The sequence below is a fragment of the Solea solea genome, chromosome 13, assembly GCF_958295425.1.
Source record: "Solea solea chromosome 13, fSolSol10.1, whole genome shotgun sequence".
Classification (NCBI taxonomy): domain Eukaryota; kingdom Metazoa; phylum Chordata; class Actinopteri; order Pleuronectiformes; family Soleidae; genus Solea; species Solea solea.
Window position 1 is genome coordinate 16,558,543 of NC_081146.1, and position 18,355 is coordinate 16,576,897.

The following is an 18,355-nucleotide window of genomic DNA, read 5'->3' on the forward strand; positions in this document are numbered from 1 at the left end:
CTCAGTTATGACAAGACACACACACACTTCACAAGGCAGAAAAGAATAGTTGCTTTCATCATTTTTATTTTTTTATTCTCAGTTAAGTAGTTGGTCATGTTTTTATTACACATGCTATAATGGGGAGCGCCTTTACATTCATTCTGTGGATCCATTCAGGGGGAGAAGAAAATCGACACAACGCAGCACTCAAGAGGCTCAAGCACACTCAAGACAGTAAGAGAAAATGGACACCACAACATCACACACACACACACACGCATGCACACGCCGGCTTTTAGAAGATGGATGTTTGGATTGTTTAGTGCTGAACTTTTTTTTATTTGGAAAAACTTTCAACCTGCACATTCTCAAATAACACCATATAACGTGTTAGTACAGAGTTAGTCACAGAGCACCTTTTTGAAATTGTGTTGTTTGTTCCATTATCCACAACATATGGAGACACAGCGCATTATTTTTGGTCATTCAGGAGGCAAAGGCACTTGTCACTGAGTTTTTTTGTGTGAATTCCGTTGACACTGAGTGTGCTGTGCATAAGAGAAGCAGTAAAGACAGAAAACTACACGAAAGCGCAGACCAAGGTCAGAAATAGTGGAGAGTAGGACACAAAGTAATTTAGTTCTCTATATAGAAAAGAAAATTAGTGTATGCCATTATCTCATGACTGAAAAAGAACAAGTTCTTTAGAGATGACAAATTGACTCAATGGCTATTGCACAATAGTCATTTAGAAAGTTTAGAAATTAACCACAAAACCCACAGCCAGCCTTAATGACATAGAGCAACGAGACATTCATGACAGGACACTTAAGTACAGCCGAGACACAGAGGGTTGAATGAAAACACATAAAACGGCCACGATGGCTCTCAAAATGTAAAGTCTGTTAAATAGATTATAAAAAAAACAAAAAGTCAATCACGGGTTTATGTGGGAGAAACATTTGAGGGAACAACAATCGACAGTGTGACGAGACAGAAAATCGCTCTTAATCAAACAGAAACAACCCCGGTCTTTTCAACCAGTCGGCAAATGGCAACAACGGACAAGTCAGTCGGACTTGCACCGGCCTGAACCTTCAGAGGCGCCCGGGCTTGCTCCAGTTCAGCCATCGTATGTTAGGAAAACCAATGTTTAAGACATGCACAGAAACTCAAGCACACAGTATCATTCAGGCTACACATGTGAGCGGCTTCAGGGTCAACTTCAGCAAACAGTACAGACTCGTGGTGATGACAGTGCAGACTACTCAGCGCAAGGCATGCAATGGAAAGAGGTGTGGGGTAACAGATTGTGTCACTATCTACCAGCCAAAGGGGGTGACAGGAGAGGGGAGGGATTTAGCAATTAAAGTGTTATCAGAGATGCACTGGGAATCGAGTGTGAGAGGTTTCCTCCTCCTTGTTTGTTTTTGTTTGTTTTTTTTTTCTCCCCACTTCAGTCTCATGTTCTTGAACTTCTCCCCTTAAGCAGTTGGACTGGGATGTAGAGAGGGACCTCAGCGTTTGCCTGGAGAAGCGCTCCTACTTCCCTGTAACAGAGGAGACATAGATGTGATGAACGTGTGCAGATGGCAGCCCTGCAGGTCCGCTCAGGTATTAAATGACCACTCTGATGTGTTTTCAGCGTCGCACAATCCACTCGATATGTAATGATAGCTCTGTCTGAGGGCTTTAGCGACACTTAAACAAGAAGCACCGTGAATAAAATGGAATCGTAGCCAATAACGCCTGACAGCTAAATATATGGGTTTTTTGCCATTTTTGATGATGGTGATTATGAGTCGTTAGGAATTTGACAGCATTAGCTGTCTGGCAGTTCTTATGTGAAATGAGCTTTTTAGCCTTTAACACTGAAAAGTCAGAGTGGTCCTGTGATGTGAGCGATAGGCAGGTTAGTAAGCTGTGCATGCGGGCGATTTTCAGGCCCACATTGTAGAATACCATTGAGGAGAAAAGATGGATTTGTAAGAAATTATTCAATATTTCATGTACATTTTTATGTCAGAGTCATGGAAAATAAAGACAGTGACACAGCATTATGAGAAATAAACAAAAAACAGTATATACTTAGTTAAAATCATGATAAACAGAAAGCTGTGTCATTGTTTCTCAGTATTTTGAGCAAAAAGTGAAATTTTGAGTTGTTTTTTTAATCAATTGTTCAATCCTATGAGTTTCTGAAGTACAGAAGTATTGTTTATATTACAGCAGCTTCACTATATTGGTCCATAAAGAATAATAAACGAATTGAGACTCTCTCTCTCTCTCCTCCAAGGGCATATTACATATATATGGAGTGAGTACGGAGAAATACGAGTGTAACTGCTTGAATTGCTGCCTCTCGCAGGAAAAAGAATTGATGTTTGTTCATAAAGTTCCAAAGCAGATGTTCTGTGTTTATCACAAAGCCGTCTTTACAAGCTACACTGAACTTTTCCCTTCCCTCTCTCTCTCTCTCTCGCTGGAGGAAGATTATACAAATGAGACACATCTTTACGGATCGCTCGAGAGGATAATCCATATTGTCAGAAGCCTTTTACTCGTCCTCGTAGAGTGAAGGCCAATAATTGGGCTTCTGTTCTAAGCAATTTCCGATGAAATCCACACATCTGTCATGGAATAGAAAAAAAAAACCCTCAGATTTGCAGCAAGTGCACTGAGATTTAAATCTGGAACTGGAAGCAGACACTGAATAGGAACTAAGCGCGGAAACATTAATTAAAACTGAATGTGGCTTTGTGCTCATTTCCATTTTTCACAGCGATGCCATTCATGCAGAAGAAACTGGAGTTACGGTGCCATGGCACTGAGGCGTGTGTTAATTAGTCGTATCACACAGTTTAGACAGCAGCGACTCCGAAGTTGTTGATCTCCAGAGCTGTTTTTTCTTTTTTTTCTTTCCTGCAGATTATAGCGAAAACAGTTAAGCCACACAGATGAGGATGCAGCCCCAGGGAAATGTGGCTTTCTGTCCACAGTCACTTGTTGCTGAATTAGTCAATCTAAAGTTACGCTGAGAGAAAGGCCGGCTAATTTATAATGAAGAGGGAGAACAGCCAGAGCATGACATACACAGTGTGGAAGCAAATTAACGAGTGAGGAGGTTGAATGTTGAGATTTGTGCAGACTGGTAAAAGATGATGATGGAACACAAAAACAAAAGAAAGACAGCCTTCATTTATACATGGAAAAAAGAGTTACACTTCAGAGTAAATATTCCCTATAATCATGCAGATGCACCCACGGCACAGCACCTGAATATTACCCAGGGGAAATGTTATACCATTAAAGTGAAGCACTTTTTTGTGTATGTGAGTGTTTACTGGAGAGAGAGAGAAAAAAAAAGCTTGAAATTGTTACATGAAGATGCATCTCACTTCCTGTTACTGTGATTAATAGCTGATCTTTCTGGCACCGTACAGATATTATTACAATTATCATAAAAATCCTTAAAAAAATATCGATTATAGCAGCTTTCATTAGATCGTAAACATTTCAAACCTTCATGTAATGAATTTGTCTTTACTAACTAGTATATTTAAATATTTTCCATATAGCCAGCTATTTGTTGTTATTACTTCCTCTTTTTCGCCATCGTTTCTATATATAAATGTGCTACTGACACCACCTCCATCTATATTGTACATAGAAAAACACCTTTGCTACTGTTAATGTTGATTCAAAAAAAATGGCCAGTGTGCCAGATTTGTATTCCACCAGCGTTTGCGTGCAGTGCGTTTGCGGCCTCTGGTGCTCGACAAGTGATGGATGGTATGACATAAGGTATATTATACATTGTGCATAAGCAGCGGCTTCCCTGCGAAGCTGCAGTTGCTATACGTTAGCTGTAGCACTACTTCTGTATCAGAAGTGGATCTACCGTCCATGGCGCGGTTATAAAAGTTCACAGCGTGCACTGTGATCAATCTTGTCTCTGAGAGCCTCTTATTATTCCGCTGCTGCAGTAGTAATGAGATTAGGATGTCTTCTGAGCATATCAATGTTGAGCGAATGTGAAGTGAGTTAAACTCAACTCCGGCTCCATCGGGTATCAATTACTCACTCTGCTGTTGATATCATCACTGAGGCAGGAAAAAACGGGCAAGAAAGTGATTAATGAAAAATATCACATTTTCAACACAATTACATAGATAAGGAGCGTGGAGAGAAATAATGGGGAAAATAACTTTGATCGAACTTTGAACTTTGGTCTGTTAAGGAGGGTTATTTATTTTTCCTCACCATTTTGAAGATCCTAGTCAGGGAGCCTTTGCCGTCCCCTGCACTGGCCTTCTTGGCTTTAGACTGTGACTTCTGGTCGCCCTGCCAGAGAAGAAGAGGAAGTCAGTGTGGTGAAATAGTTGCCAAGAGACTGAGATGTGGCTACCGTGAAAACTCAGAGAATAAAGAGTACAATATATAAATATAATTTCCCCTTCTCTCTGGGATTTACAAAGACTGAAAAAACATGGTATCAGTTCCAGTGCAGTTCACCTATGTCCTGCTTTCACCGTGTAATTGTGTGTTATCATTTTCAATGAATTATGCATGAGCAAGAAAAGCTATAAAGCAGCAAGGCCTGGTGTGAAAGGGCAACGTTGCCTGTGGTCTCTCTGAAAACTCGCGAGGTCTCCCTTGTGACTTCGTTGACGTTCAATCTCGTAAGGTAAATCGGGTCCCGGCGACTGTGGCGCCGGTTGTGTCTTTGCAACATTTACCTCTTGACGGCGGACTCAATTAAGCAAATACATTTAGTTTTGGTATTTCTTTAGAAAAAAAAAATAAATAAAAAAAAATGGCACAGCTGTGATAGAAATGTCAATGTTTGACCATATGTGAAGGGAAATGAAATATAGGACAGCAATCTATTTTGAAGAGCACTTAGGGACTGTGTGAATATCGTTGCAGAACAGATGTCCATGGTCGGTTTTTCCCTCATGAGCAGACTTGGTCAATCCTAGCATCAATAATGTTGTCTTTAAAACTTTGCCCCTTGACAACCATCGACATTTCAAAACCTGTCACTCATTTCACTGCTTATCTTACTTGGCATTTACCTTGAATGACTATAACATTGATAAATGTCTTTCTGATAATATGGCAAATGTAGAATTGCGTTATATTTTAGTTTAACCTTCAATGAACCATAGCATCTAAATAATAACAACAATAATAATAATAATAATATTATTATTAATAATAATGATCCAAAATAAAGTTCTACTCCAGATAAGCCACACTACCCCGGCATTTAAACCCACAAACCTGAAGTTCAAGGACAGTAGGGCAAAAAAAACGAGACCTTTAGAAACCAAACACAGTGACGTGCATTTGCTTCCCGATTGTTTATTATCGACCATGACTCAACTATCAGTCGTGAGTGTGGAGCTCTATAAACACTTATGTTCAGCTGAGGGGTGCAGGGTGGTGAATGAATAAAATCACATTCTCTACTTAGTTTTACTGTTTACATGTTGCACTTTAAAACACACGATGCAGTTTCGCAGTTTTACTATGGTACTGTATTTCTATGTATTTCTATCAGCCAAATCAGAGTTTAAAAATCAACAAAAAAAAAAAAAAAGGAACAAAGTGTCTTTTGTATCATTCAAATCTGGCCTTATTTTAGATTATTTGTTAGTTTGTCTTTTCCTAAGTGAGTTTTCTCGTTAGAAACTGCAACTCCAGAGGAGAGAATCTACTTCCTGTTTACACCAGCATGTGTGCGCGATAGATTGGACGCAACTTAGATCTGATACGGAGCTGAAACTCTCTGAAAACACAATAATGTCGATGCAGGAATTGAAACATAGAAGAAAGACTGTCTTTTAATAGAGTCCTTAAGCAGACTTGTCCTCAGCATTAACCTTTCACCCCCTAAACCCTCGTCTGTTGCTTCATGTTTCAGAGCAGACAAACTCTCTCTCACTCACACACACACACACACACGTGCGTGCACTTTCACCAGGACCTCAAATCAAGTGTCGCCAGATTAAGCAGAAGGCAGCTTCACCACTTCAACCAGCCACAGAGGAATCTTGAATTGAAACAAGCTTAATGAAGAGTGGAGTAATGCCTGTGTTGTCATGAATACTCGATATGCACATGTGGCGAGTCGGGCGGCAAAAAGAGACAAAATGGGGGATGATCTGCTTGAGAATGGACTTAAGTCAGAGGGAAATGAGGCCGTTATCAGTGATGTATGGCGAGATTGCGGCGGCTTAAAGAGGCTGATGGGGACTAAATAAAAATGGAGCCAAAGAGACCTCACTTGCCCTTTGCTCGAGTTTAATTAGGTGTGTTTTGGGAGTTTCAAACCACCTACCAGGCCCATCTTGGCTGCTACTCCTCTCCACTGGATGTGCAGAGAGAGACAAGGGACAAGTAAAAGAGAGACAGAAGAAGAAGAAGGAACGTGTGTCTTACTCGGCGCAAAAGGCAGGATGGGAAGGAGAGGAGGCAGACGGGAGGGTCCATCCAGGGAGGGAGAGGTCACAGGGGGCAGGAGCAGATGAGGAACAGAGGAAAGAGGGAGGTGGGCAGACATGTGAGGGAAAAGAGAGAAGGAGAAGCAAGGCACATGCTCACATAGACAAGTGACATTCAGCAGACAGAGAAATATAAATGTATGCGAGTATAACCCTGTAAATGAGTCGTTGTGCACAGTGGGAACAGCGCGGGTGTAAACAATCGTCATTCAGGATTGGCTGAGTTCCATTTAGCTTCCTCAGTTTCAGTGTGCACGCTGGGTCGCTGTCACACTGTCCTGACATTGTCATTATAATCTGTAGCACCTGTTGCCTTTCCTGCCGAAACATGTCAAAATGTCTGCTGTGAGAAAAAAGGGCAGTCCAGTCATAGCCGTGACGGTGAGACACGAGGACAGATACTACTTCTTTAATGTCTGTATGGCTAAGGACACTGTTTCAGTGTGATTGTTTACACGGTACTACGACAAAGACGGTAACTAACAACACACACACACACACACTAGGACCCAGATTGTCCTGTTCTAAATGAGTGACTGCATATGATATCTTCTCTTTGGGTGTCTTTTTGTTTGTCTTATTCAACAGCACCACATCTCCCTTTGGTCATGTGGTTCCATTTGTTTTTTCCCCAAAAAGGCTTACACAGCACATTAATCTTCTTCTTCTTGATTTAAAAGGCTCTACTGGAATAAAAAACGGAGAATGCATGTTCTGGAAAGCTAGACTGACTGACGCCGTGGCCATGTCTGCACAATAGGAGCATGTACTCAACTGCACATGGAAGGTATGGAGGAGCCTTTTTGTCACGACAACGTTCTATTGTGTATCTATAACTGACAATACATTGTAATTCCTTCAAAAGAGACAATTGCAAAGCAGACTCACCCTGGACTTAGGAGGGGCTGGGGACACCTGAAGAAGCGTTAATAAGAGAAAGGGTATAAAAAGGTTTAAAAGGAGATGCTGAGAGGGGAAACAAGTGCAGTGAAAGAGACAAACACAGCAGTAAAAGATGCTGCTGACATACTAAAAAAAGAGAGATAACCTTGGATAGTGCGAGTGCTTAAGAGGTGCACAGTATTGTCTGTTCGTGCTGAGGATTACTCACGATCGTGCGGAAGAAGTGGACCACAGCGTTCTCTGCTCCACGCTTACGTGGGGAAGTGGCAGATGCTTTCTGAGGGGCTGGAGAGAGACCTCGGAAAGATCCCTGGAAAGGAAAGGGTATTTAATGTACGCTATCGCCAAAAACCCACTCGAGCTTTCAGTCTTCTGTTCTTTAATAATAAATGTGATTGTAGTCATTACTGAGTACTCTTATATGAAGTTAAACATGCATTAAACAGCGGACATTACACTAATCTCCTGTTTTACATATTGTCCTGATCCTTGTCCTAAATGAATTTGAAACTGTTGCATAACGGTTACTCAACAACACAGTGGCGAATGCAAATGTGAGGCAACTAATACTGCTATATATATTTATATATTGAAAAAATGTAAATTAAATGAATATATACTGTAAATCAGACATATTAATGTTGGTAGTTTGATCTTATATCCATGCTCCATCATAATACAGTTGAGGAGACCTGTTTTTTTTATAATGAGCAACTTTGAAAAGCAACCTTATTAATCTTTGTGCCATACTGACAAACACCTTTTGCCCGTCAGTCTTCCAAACTAATTACAAAGAAAAAACCGAGTAGTTAAGCATGTCTAAGGCTTTATCTGCCAAGAAGATGAGTCATCGCCTGTGCGCGTGAACACATCAGTTTCGCTCCAAGTGCTTCAGAGTTAGACTTTACAAAAAGGCTGGCGACATACACGACATGTTTGTTTTACGCCTGAAACAAAACTCTAAATGTAAAAAAAAATAATGATGATGTTAGTGAATGAAAACAACACAGACACGGTTAAAAAAAAAAAAGGATGTTTAATATCAAATGACCTGATACATCCCAGCAATATGATTAGTCTTTTCATTTTTCTGTGAGTCTATTAATGCAGGAGGAAAGTGTGTGTGTGTGTGTGTGTGTGTGTGTGTGTGTGTGTGTGTGTGTGTGTGTGGTGCAGGCAGAGCCCGGTGATGATTCACAGCCATTATTTCACATCAAAGCGCTGGAAGGTAACCAGAGGGGACGGAACCATCGGTGCCACCTCCGTTCACACAATATGATCAACATGTGGTGTTACATCACGAGCCACCTTCTCTGTCGTTTTTTGTTTTTTTTAAGCTTTCCAGAAATGGGCCGGCGAGAGTGAAACCACAGCTTTTATGTTCCAGTGTGAGGTTTGTTATTGTTACTACCACCGAATGTACGTGTGTTGGTAAAAATGACTGCATCCCCACTTTGAATAGAACAGCCTAATATATCCTATTGTGTGTGTCACATGTGTTCCATGTCTCTAATGGATGCAGATAAAGGTAGAAGAATTGCTCCCGTGCTACGGTGTCTTTTTATTGGAGTGGAAAGTGGAGGAGAAGGGAGAAGAAACGGGAGATCAAATAAAGCAGTATGAATTCAGACAGGTGTGTAGTCTCAATTTCAGCCATGGTTGTTGTTGTGCCTTTGATGTTAAGGAGTCTGAATTTGCTCTCCTCTGCTTCTTCAAAACATGTTTTTATTAATTTTAAAAAATGCTAAAAAGGAAGGAACTAACTAACATATGAGCATGGATTATTTCGCTCGGCTTAAACCAAATGGAAAGGGGAAGATTATGCAGATGAGGTTTTTTCCATTAGTTTGTGGTTCGCCCTCAGCTCAGTGATGATGGACTTTCAAATCTTGACCTGTGGCATCTGTGAGACATTTTTTTTTGCCAAATCTGAGCTGTGTTTAAATTGCATTTGTATTGAGCCACCGCTGTCGTCATCATTCAAGTGTAGAAACTTCTTCCTGAACTTTCCATTCAGTGGAAAAGAGCAGGTTTTAAGGAAAAAAAGACAGAATTCTTGGATTTAAGTAAGAATTCTAAGGAAAAAAGTCACAATTCTAAGGGAAAAAGTCACATTTCTGAGGAAAAAAGTCAGAATTCTAAGGAAAAAAGTCAGAATTCTAAAGAATTCTAAAGAAAAAAGTAAGAATTCTTAGAAAAAAAGTTAAAATTCTAAGGAAAAAAGTCAGAATACTAAGGAATAAAGTCAGAAGTTTGATTACATTTTTGTTTACATGTGGCCCTGATACTCTAATAACAATAATCATCCTTCCTTTTAACAGTTATACACTGATAATAATATTAATGACGTCCAAACAAACAAAATAAAATGCCCTTTGATGGTCCAGTGTGAAAGAATTAGTGACATCTACTGGTGAGACTGCAGATTGCAACACCTACCTTTCTTTCCCACACTTGAACTGTGGCCTTCACATACTAGAAAGGATGCTGTCGTTAAGTACATGTAAAAGGCTTAACTCTATAGGTGATGTACACTTTGCTCAGACAGTATATTCTGGTTCTGTCAATACCTTGAATATTATATATAGTGAGTTTGTAAAGTTCACCATCAGCTTAGAAGTCAAGTCAAATTTATTTCTCTAGCCCAACATCACAAACACAATGTGCCTCAAAGGGCTTTAGAGTGTGTACAGCGAGTGACCCTGACACTGAGTGGAAGGTGACTCGGCGTTATATTAACAGCCAAACGCGTGAGTCGTACCAATCTTCTATTACTGTCAGTGAGAGAAAACAACATCTCTCCCATCTTTACTTGCACGTGTCAGATGGAAAAAAGCAAAGGCATCACAAAGTGCAGGTTAATGATGGCAGTCATCTCCCTTTAGAGGTTAGAGGTCACCGTCTGGGCAGGAGTCTTCTACATTATGAATGGCGCTTAATAATAAATCCTCTCACAGGGGAGAAGTCTTGGAGATCGGTCGAAATGTTTATCTTTTATCTTTATCTTTCGGCACCTCTGTGGATCAACACCGGAAAAAAAAATAAGAAGAATAAGTTTTCTTTCACTTAATCAGGGACTTTTGCCGCTAATCAAGAACTGAGGTGAAATGTCTGATTTGTGGGAAACGAGATGTCGACGTCTGACTGTTCATGCGCCTCCACCCCCCATTGTTAGGAAGCAGGTTTGCAGATTACAGCCTCACAGCATCGCACTCTAACTGTGACTCTATTCACCTAAGGATAGAAGTCATCATTACAATCTCTTGTCTTTCTTTCTTTCTTTCTTTCTCAGAGGCATAACGAGAGGGAATGTGGGGTCCATCGATGTGTCTGACAAACATGACCGTGTCTCTGGAGGAATGTGTTAAAATGGCAGCGGCAGGTCGAGGTCTGTGTCTTCCTACTTCAACCTTCTTCTTTCATTTTTCTTTAACATCAGTCCTTAGCGGTTTAAAGGGCCGACATGCATGTGTTAGAATTAGTGAGACTGCAGATTATGACAAACATCCTTAGGGGTATTAGACAACATTATGTCATTTTTTAAATCCCTAAAATACAGATGTAACACGTTATATAACAATCTACTCGAACTTCTAGAGTCATGAGAAACTGAGGGTCATATAAAAAGAAGGACTTTGAATTCATTTCATTGTTGTTAAATTGTTAAACTGCATTGTTGCTGCAGGGGGCGCTGTTATTAAGTCAACGTTGCGTAGTTCAGCGGCTTCAGCCGCAGGTGCATGAGCGACAAATCACAACATAAACATTTGTAGAAACGTGCTCACAAGAAGTGTTCGAACATTAGAACACGAGCCCATTTACTCAAACCACAAGTTTGATGTTTACTTCTGCACCGTAACTGACTTTAATTTCATCAACGTTTCATTAAAAAAAACAACATTTTCCTCTATCCGTGATTGACGGATAAATGGGAGAAAACATCTCCGCCGTTAACTCTCCAGTGTCAATCATTTGCAGCTTTCCTTCGAATTAAATTAAAACCAACGTCTCCCCAGACAGTGTTCGCTTTCATTATGTTACAATCTCCTGTGCCACGTTTGCCCAGAACTTGTTTTTAGCAAGGAAATTAAGATAATCGCACATTTTTTGCATCTGAAACAGAAATGTCAACGAGGTTACACAGAGCTGAACTCACAGGAGATGCGAGCGAAACATGAAAGTATTGATTTATATTTTAAATGCAGAAGTATTGGGACGCCTTTTTTAAATGATTCACATGTGGCAATTTTGAGTCCAAGTGAATGAGGTTATATTTTTGCACGAGTCTCATAGGAAACGAGAATCATGAGCCACATCGGCGGTGACGACAGGACTGTGACCTTTTTAGCTGTGAGTAAAAAGGTGTTTAAATCTCTCCTGTTGCTATTTTGTCTTTAAGCTCACACAAACAAGTCAAGCCACTCATCCGTTACTCAGTATGGAGATAACAGTCACTCGACTGAGGCTGCATATGAAGAAAAGCCCATAAATGCTCGCCTGCAGGGCGTATTTTAACCATAAAAGGGCCAGAAAATGTTCTTTTGCCCATTTTCCCAGAATAACTCTCAATATTTCCAATTTACTGCATGTTAAAACGTTGTATTAACAATTTAAAATGAATTTAGAATTTAGAAAAAATTTTAAATTTGACATTTGAACAGTATAACACATATTTAAAATAACATTTGACTGAGTCTTTGTGTCAATGTCCAAAAACAGGCCAAAAAATGGAAACTATGTACTGGCGTTTCTTCAAACTTTCTCCTCCCTGGTGACAAAGACGCTGATTCGCCGGCTTCCTGCAACAGCACAAGTGAAATGACCATAATAACCACATTGGCTTTGACGTGCAACTTCTCAGCTTTTCAGAAACCCTAGGAATTTTTCCAATAGCACAAACCGTCACATAGTTACTATTGTGTAAACGCTCGGTATTAAAGTGTTAGAACAACTCGGTGAGCTTTGCTAATACAGAAAACAAACAACCAAACACAAAAGTCAGTGTTGTTAAAGAGTTTTAATCAAGCAATAATTCCAAAAAAATAAGAAAGCTTCGAGAACAGGATCAGGTTAGGAAGAGATACAAATGTTACAAGTATCCGCTGCAAAGTTGAAAGGCGTTACCAGGGACGGCGATCAGGGACGCGGATCCACTGCTGGTTCAAACAAACTCGCTGACTCAATCAGAGACGGCTGAACCTGAGGCGAGCGAGCGAGCGGATGTGACGTGCGCGACAGGTGGGATCACATCATTTTTTTTGGTTTTCCCGTTCTGCAAAAGCCTGATTTATAAAGAAAGTAATCGTTTTGCATCATATGCCAAATTATGTCTATAATATATATATGCTAGGCGTGTTCATGCAAACTTAATTTACCCTCCAATTGTCTACCCCCCTATAATATGTGAAATCATCGAAAAACCCCGTTAGCATTCAGATGCTGATTCCCTGCAGTTTTTTTTTGTGTGTGTCCTGAGACTGAAGCTAGTTTTTCTTTCTTTGTGTCGTCACTGGTTTAATTTTGTGTGTGAACGTGTCTTAATGTTTCCTCACAGAAGCGTATTACTGCCACGTCAGAAAACTGATAATGAATCAGTATCTCGTAATAAAGAGTTTCATGTTATATTTACTTTACAGTAACTTTAACACCAAGAAACTATAAATGACTTTGTTATAATGTGGACATTTCGTGGGATGTGGTTGTATCTTGTTCTAAAGTACATGCATGTAGTTATAACATGAAACTTTTTGAGTTATTTTGTGATGTTTATCTCTTTTTTTTAACGTTTCTGGCTTGGCGGCGATACGCTTTGGTCAGGCTCAGATTTAAAAACGTAATCTACATCATTTGGACCAAAGGAATTAAAAAAAAGAAGAAAAGAAATCAAACGGTAAACAGCATCACACTTACAGTCCAAGTCATAAAATAATGCAGGTTAACACAAAATAAGCATGCACAAGCGTTACCCATAACAGCAAGCGAGGACAGATTCTCCCCCAGTAACACTGAAGCAGAAGTAAGAAAGTATACAATAAGCATGTAAGTGAATAATCTGCGCTTGCACATTTTACAGAGCAGTTCAGAATTGAAGCTAAAAATAATCATAATAAAAAAAAGGAAATTTGTTAACGTAATGATTTTTTTTTTTCCCTGGAAAAATAAGTGTTTGCAGCAGAAAGGTTTGTGCAGCTGCGGCTGTTTTTTCCTTGTCTTCACTATAGGCAACAGAGGTGGGGGGGCCTGATGAACCTGTCTGTCATTTGACTTGAGATGTTAACTCTCCTCGTGTGAAGGCAAACCCACGGTGAATATATACAGTAGATAAATATATAAACTCTTGTCATCAATATGGAGAGAAATGTACAGGTTTATGGCGATTTAAGGGGGTGAGGGCGATGGGGTGGGGTTAATCATCAAGCGAATACTGCAGCAGATCGGACGCCAGTGTTTCACTGAAAGATTCACAACGGGTTCTGTTGTCATTTTCCCTGAACAGTTTCAAAGAGCAGTTTTACACAAGCACAACAACAATTCTAATCTAACCGGCAAAAAAACAGACACGTATGTATAATAAATTCATCCTGAATCAAGACCTTTTCATAGTTTACAGTAAGGCATGGGGGGTGGGAGGGAAATGCATACTTTCATTCTGTTGAGTGATTTCTTTGCAAATATTTTGCACTGCATGGACAGACAAAAAAAATAGTTTTGTCCACGGAGTTGTACCGAAGCTTTACTATCACCATCCATGGAAAGGTCCATGTCTGACAACAGCTGTCACAGAGGGACACATACGTAGTTGTCCTGAGCTCAGGATAACAACGCACGCTCTACATTTGCACCAACTTTTTTTTTTGGGGGGGTGCTGAGGCTGAAATTTCCCCGTTTCAGTGCGGCCTCCAGATGGCATCAACGAGCGAACCGCAAATGGGGACTGAGCTGAGGCTGCTGCAGTCGGGCTCTTAATAGCCGTCGCAACCCCAACCCTGCCAAGCAGCCCATCATGACTGGAAGTGAATCCCAGTCTGTCTAAACTGGAACGCACGACTGATGCCAGGAACACAAACAGAGTATGAACTACCACAGCAGAGACCAACAAGCCAATAAGATGATACTAGAAAACTATAATCATTTTAAGCCTCTTCATATTTACTCAATATGATAAAAAAGCAATTGTTTTACATATTATATAAGTTTGTTCTTACTTTACGATGCATAATATTCCCACAGAGGAGATGATAATAAGCTAATATAATGCATATCATATTATGGTAATACACTTCGTTCTCTTTGATCAGTTATAGCATAAGGTGACGGCTGAGCTGTGCAAACTGCAGCAAAGTTACCTCTCGGTTGCTTTGAGTTATCGCAGATTGTTTGAAAAGATTTTCCCACAAACGAAAGGACCCTAAGAGAGTAACTCTCCAAAGAGCAGCATTAGTGGTCCGTGATCCGAAGAATCAATATTGAATCTCAACGACGTGGTTTTATAAAGTTTCCCATCGCTTTTGCAACACCACCATCATCATCATTTAGGGAAGGACCTGAGCTGAAACTGAAACAGCCGTTTTCAAACTCTTGTGTGTCAAAAGTTACAGACTAAGCTCAAAGATCCGCCGTTGCACGTCCACAAACAAGATTATTGAATTTAACGAAAGAGAGAAAAAAAATGCTACTCATGTCAGTACCGTTCAAAGTAAAGAAAAACAGAACAATACAGAAGTTCATCCCTAAATGATTCAACATCACAGCCTCTTCATGTGATTTGAAAAAACAAACAAACAAAAAAAAACAATATCCAGAGTCAACAGTTGCCACCTATGAAACCAGATACCGAGAATTGTAGAAGAAAGTCAGACTCAGGTTCACCATAAAAAAAACCAACATTAAAACCACCTCATTTCTATACAACAATTAAGATGCAACGCGTTCTCGCTACAGAAACAGAAGTTTGAAAAGAGGTTCTGGAACTGAATGAACTGAGATACTGTACATGAGAAGAGTCAAGTTTCTTTCCATCCCTGAATCCTCACCTTGCTCTTCCTCTTCTTGTCCCCTCCAAAGAATTTTCCGATCTGATCCAAGAGTCCGGGGGCCTTCTTCCTGCGGCCCAGCCCGAAGGCGGCCTGTGCGGAGCTGCTTGCAGATGCCATGACGGGTTGCGGTAGTTGTGGTGGTTTATTCGTATTTGTCAAAATGTGGGCTTCTTGTCTCTCTCTTAAATGAGAGATTGGGCAGAGGAGGAGAAAAAAGAGAAAAAAGAGAGGGGAGGGAGGAAGAAAAAAAAAAAGCTAGCCTAGTCTAGTTCCTGTTCGAGGCTCTCCGACCCGCACTCTGACGCCGCTCCGCTGTGCTCCTGAATGGTCTGCAGCTCGTCCGATTCGGAGGGTCGCTCTTTGAAGGTGTTGTCCTCGCGGCCCGGGGCATCTCGGGAGAAGAGGCGGGCCAGGTGGGGGCGTGGTGTGGCGGCGTCAGGGTCAGCTGTGCTGGCGAGGGTCCAGGCCTGGTGGGGGCCCTCAGCGCCCGTGGAGTCAGTCACCGCCGGCTTGTTCGAGACGCAGCCATTGTTCTGGTTCGCATCTGCCTCACCCAGTCCTGTGTAGAAACAACAAGGGTCATCTATGGGCTCGGGGGGGGCCTGCATGGCACACAACAAACCACAGCAGCAGCAGCAGCAGCAGCAGCAGCACAATAGGCTCTTTTTTAATGTGGCCGTGGCCTTCCTGCTGCAGCAGAGACATTAGCAGGGCCAGCTTCCTTTTTTTTTTTGACGTTTTAACTCAGGACGAATCATGACCTGCCGGTAGTGCAGGTAGTTTCTAGTGGGTTCACACATTATCAGAGGGTATAGAGCTAAAAAAAAAAAAGAGACACTTAAATAGAAGTAAATCTGTAACCAGTGTTTATGTTGCACCACTTTTTTGGAACAGAATGAACCCTAAATAAATCATCTTACAGTACTATTGATATTTTTTTTGAGTTCCAGTGAGGTGAAAACACAGCTGCTCCTGTAAGAGATCCACTTTGACAGCGATCCATTAAGCCGCTCCGCTCCCACAGCGAAGGACGTCCAGTGCATTCCTGCCTCTGAGACAATATCCACACTGTACGTGGCACAAATGGTGTAGCACTACACCAGAGAATCTGCATGCTAATGCTGCTCCCACAGTGGGGCCGTTGTCAGAGCCGCATAGATGTGAGAGGGAAACAAAAGGCCCAGTGTCGTAAAAATAACTCCTATAAGTATGGATTTTCGAGCCAATGCACAGTGACACTTATCTGATTTGGGACCTGACGAGAGCCACGAGGCCACGGCCTCCGAGTGCAGAGCTAAGTTCTGCTTTCTGTGGTGCGTGAGTGTGTGATGAAGAGGTTCACACTACGGTTTGCTGCAATCCTAGATGGAATTACTCCCCAACCATGTATCTGTCGCAGCATCATTAGCACACTAATCTACTAAAAGTATTATTTGGTCTCGTAACTAACTCCGCTTCATTTTGCTTCTGGCCGATTTGCAAGTCATGTGTCAAATATGGATGGTAAGTAGATACAAGTATGACTCGGATCTGGAACCGATTTGGTCCTGTGGGGGAGTCGAGCCCTGAGGAGCAGCTATCTGTCACGCCAACATTCAAATATTAGGTTTTTTTGTCACTGTTAATGGAAAAAGATTTTGGCTCATTTGTTCCTCTTTTTTATCTTATCTTTTATCCGGAGGTGAGGATGAGGGGGACGGTGATGTTCACCTGTCGCCACCGGTGTCGGGTAATTACATATCACTCCTTGAAAAGTCATTCCCAGTCAGGACCCAGTGATGGGTCATGGGAAATGTTTTTTGGGTCGCAAAATAAATGTGCTCAAATACTTACGATTGACGAAATGACATAAAATAAAATTTGGACTCATTTATCAAACATATATCTCTTGCAAATTGCTGATTTAATAGCAGTAAAATATGTACAAATGTACAGCTTTATCCTTCGTATGAGGGTCACTGGTGCCAATCCCAGCAGGACCTACCCTTGTCATGGTTATTATTATTTTATTGTGTTACATAGTCTACTTTAAAAAGCGTGTCTCCATAGAAAATGTTTGGGAAACAATGCTTTAAAAAGTAATATTATAAAACATAATATTATTATTGTTATTATTATTAATATTATTATGACTTGGTATCAACAGTAATAAGTTACAGTACTTACAGTTACACTACTACTACAAGTGATGTGACAACCAGAAGTTTTCAGCACATTCCTTCCACAGTGACCTGCCATGAACTGCAAGGCGGTTTTTTTTTTTCCTTTTTTTCTTTTTGAGCCATTAATAAGGCTGGGAATTAAAACAAAAATCATATCTGGACTTCAGTACTGATTCTTAAATGACACTGTCATTTTTAACTTGTATTATTACATTTATTTATTTTTAAATACATTACATTACTTTCTTAAACTTAAACAAACACCAACATGGACACTCTCTAGCACACACACACACGCACACACACACACGTCACAAACACTGTCAGATCTCAGTTAAACTTAATTTCTCACTGATGCTGAGTACCGAAATCTGATTGACACATTTTTAATATTCAATACCACACAAGATGTGAAGCTCAGCACTTCTCAACAGAAGTGTATTCACTTTCTTTAAAGCATTTAAGTTTGATATTGAAACCGGGGATGAACTGATACGATACTCGGTATCACTCAAATGCAAAATCCTATACGCTTCAAAGAATCCTATAAATTGCACACTTTACTATGCACAGACTGTAAAAATGCAACAGCATTTTAGTCGAGTCATGGTGTGGGCTGCTTATTTCTTCTTTACACAGTTGGAGAATTATGTCTTTAAAATGGCTTGAAATGTCTCGGTGGTAAATGTAGTTTCAACAGAGTAGAATCGTTTTCTATGTAAATAAGAGGTGATTGTTGCTTTTGTTTTCCACTCACCATCAG

General features: G+C 40.6%; 2 protein-coding genes across 7 annotated transcripts in view; both read right to left on the reverse strand.

The window, feature by feature from the left end:
- Window positions 1-46: 46 nt before the first annotated feature.
- Window positions 47-15,681, reverse strand: LOC131470968 (myelin basic protein-like). 6 transcript variants are annotated; one of them, XM_058647085.1, is made up of 7 exons: window positions 15,428-15,681; window positions 7,603-7,704; window positions 7,380-7,406; window positions 6,329-6,358; window positions 4,246-4,326; window positions 4,067-4,085; window positions 47-1,532 (listed from the first exon to the last, which is right to left on the reverse strand). In XM_058647085.1, the coding sequence occupies exons 1-6, from the start codon at window positions 15,545-15,547 to the stop codon at window positions 4,083-4,085; spliced, it is 363 nt and encodes a 120-aa protein (XP_058503068.1). In that variant the 5' UTR covers window positions 15,548-15,681; the 3' UTR covers window positions 47-1,532; window positions 4,067-4,082. The 6 variants fall into 6 exon arrangements, with proteins under 6 accessions (XP_058503068.1, XP_058503072.1, XP_058503066.1 ...); XM_058647089.1 differs by lacking the exon at window positions 6,329-6,358 and having other exon boundaries at window positions 4,246-4,317; XM_058647083.1 differs by lacking the exon at window positions 4,067-4,085.
- The window catches only part of mbpb (myelin basic protein b), a 59,173-nt gene continuing 56,486 nt past the window's right edge, over window positions 15,669-18,355 (reverse strand). The window contains exon 5 of the mRNA XM_058647082.1: window positions 15,669-15,989. Coding sequence (XP_058503065.1) covers window positions 15,691-15,989 — 299 coding nt within the window. The 3' untranslated portion in view covers window positions 15,669-15,690. The remainder of the gene's footprint in view (window positions 15,990-18,355) is intronic.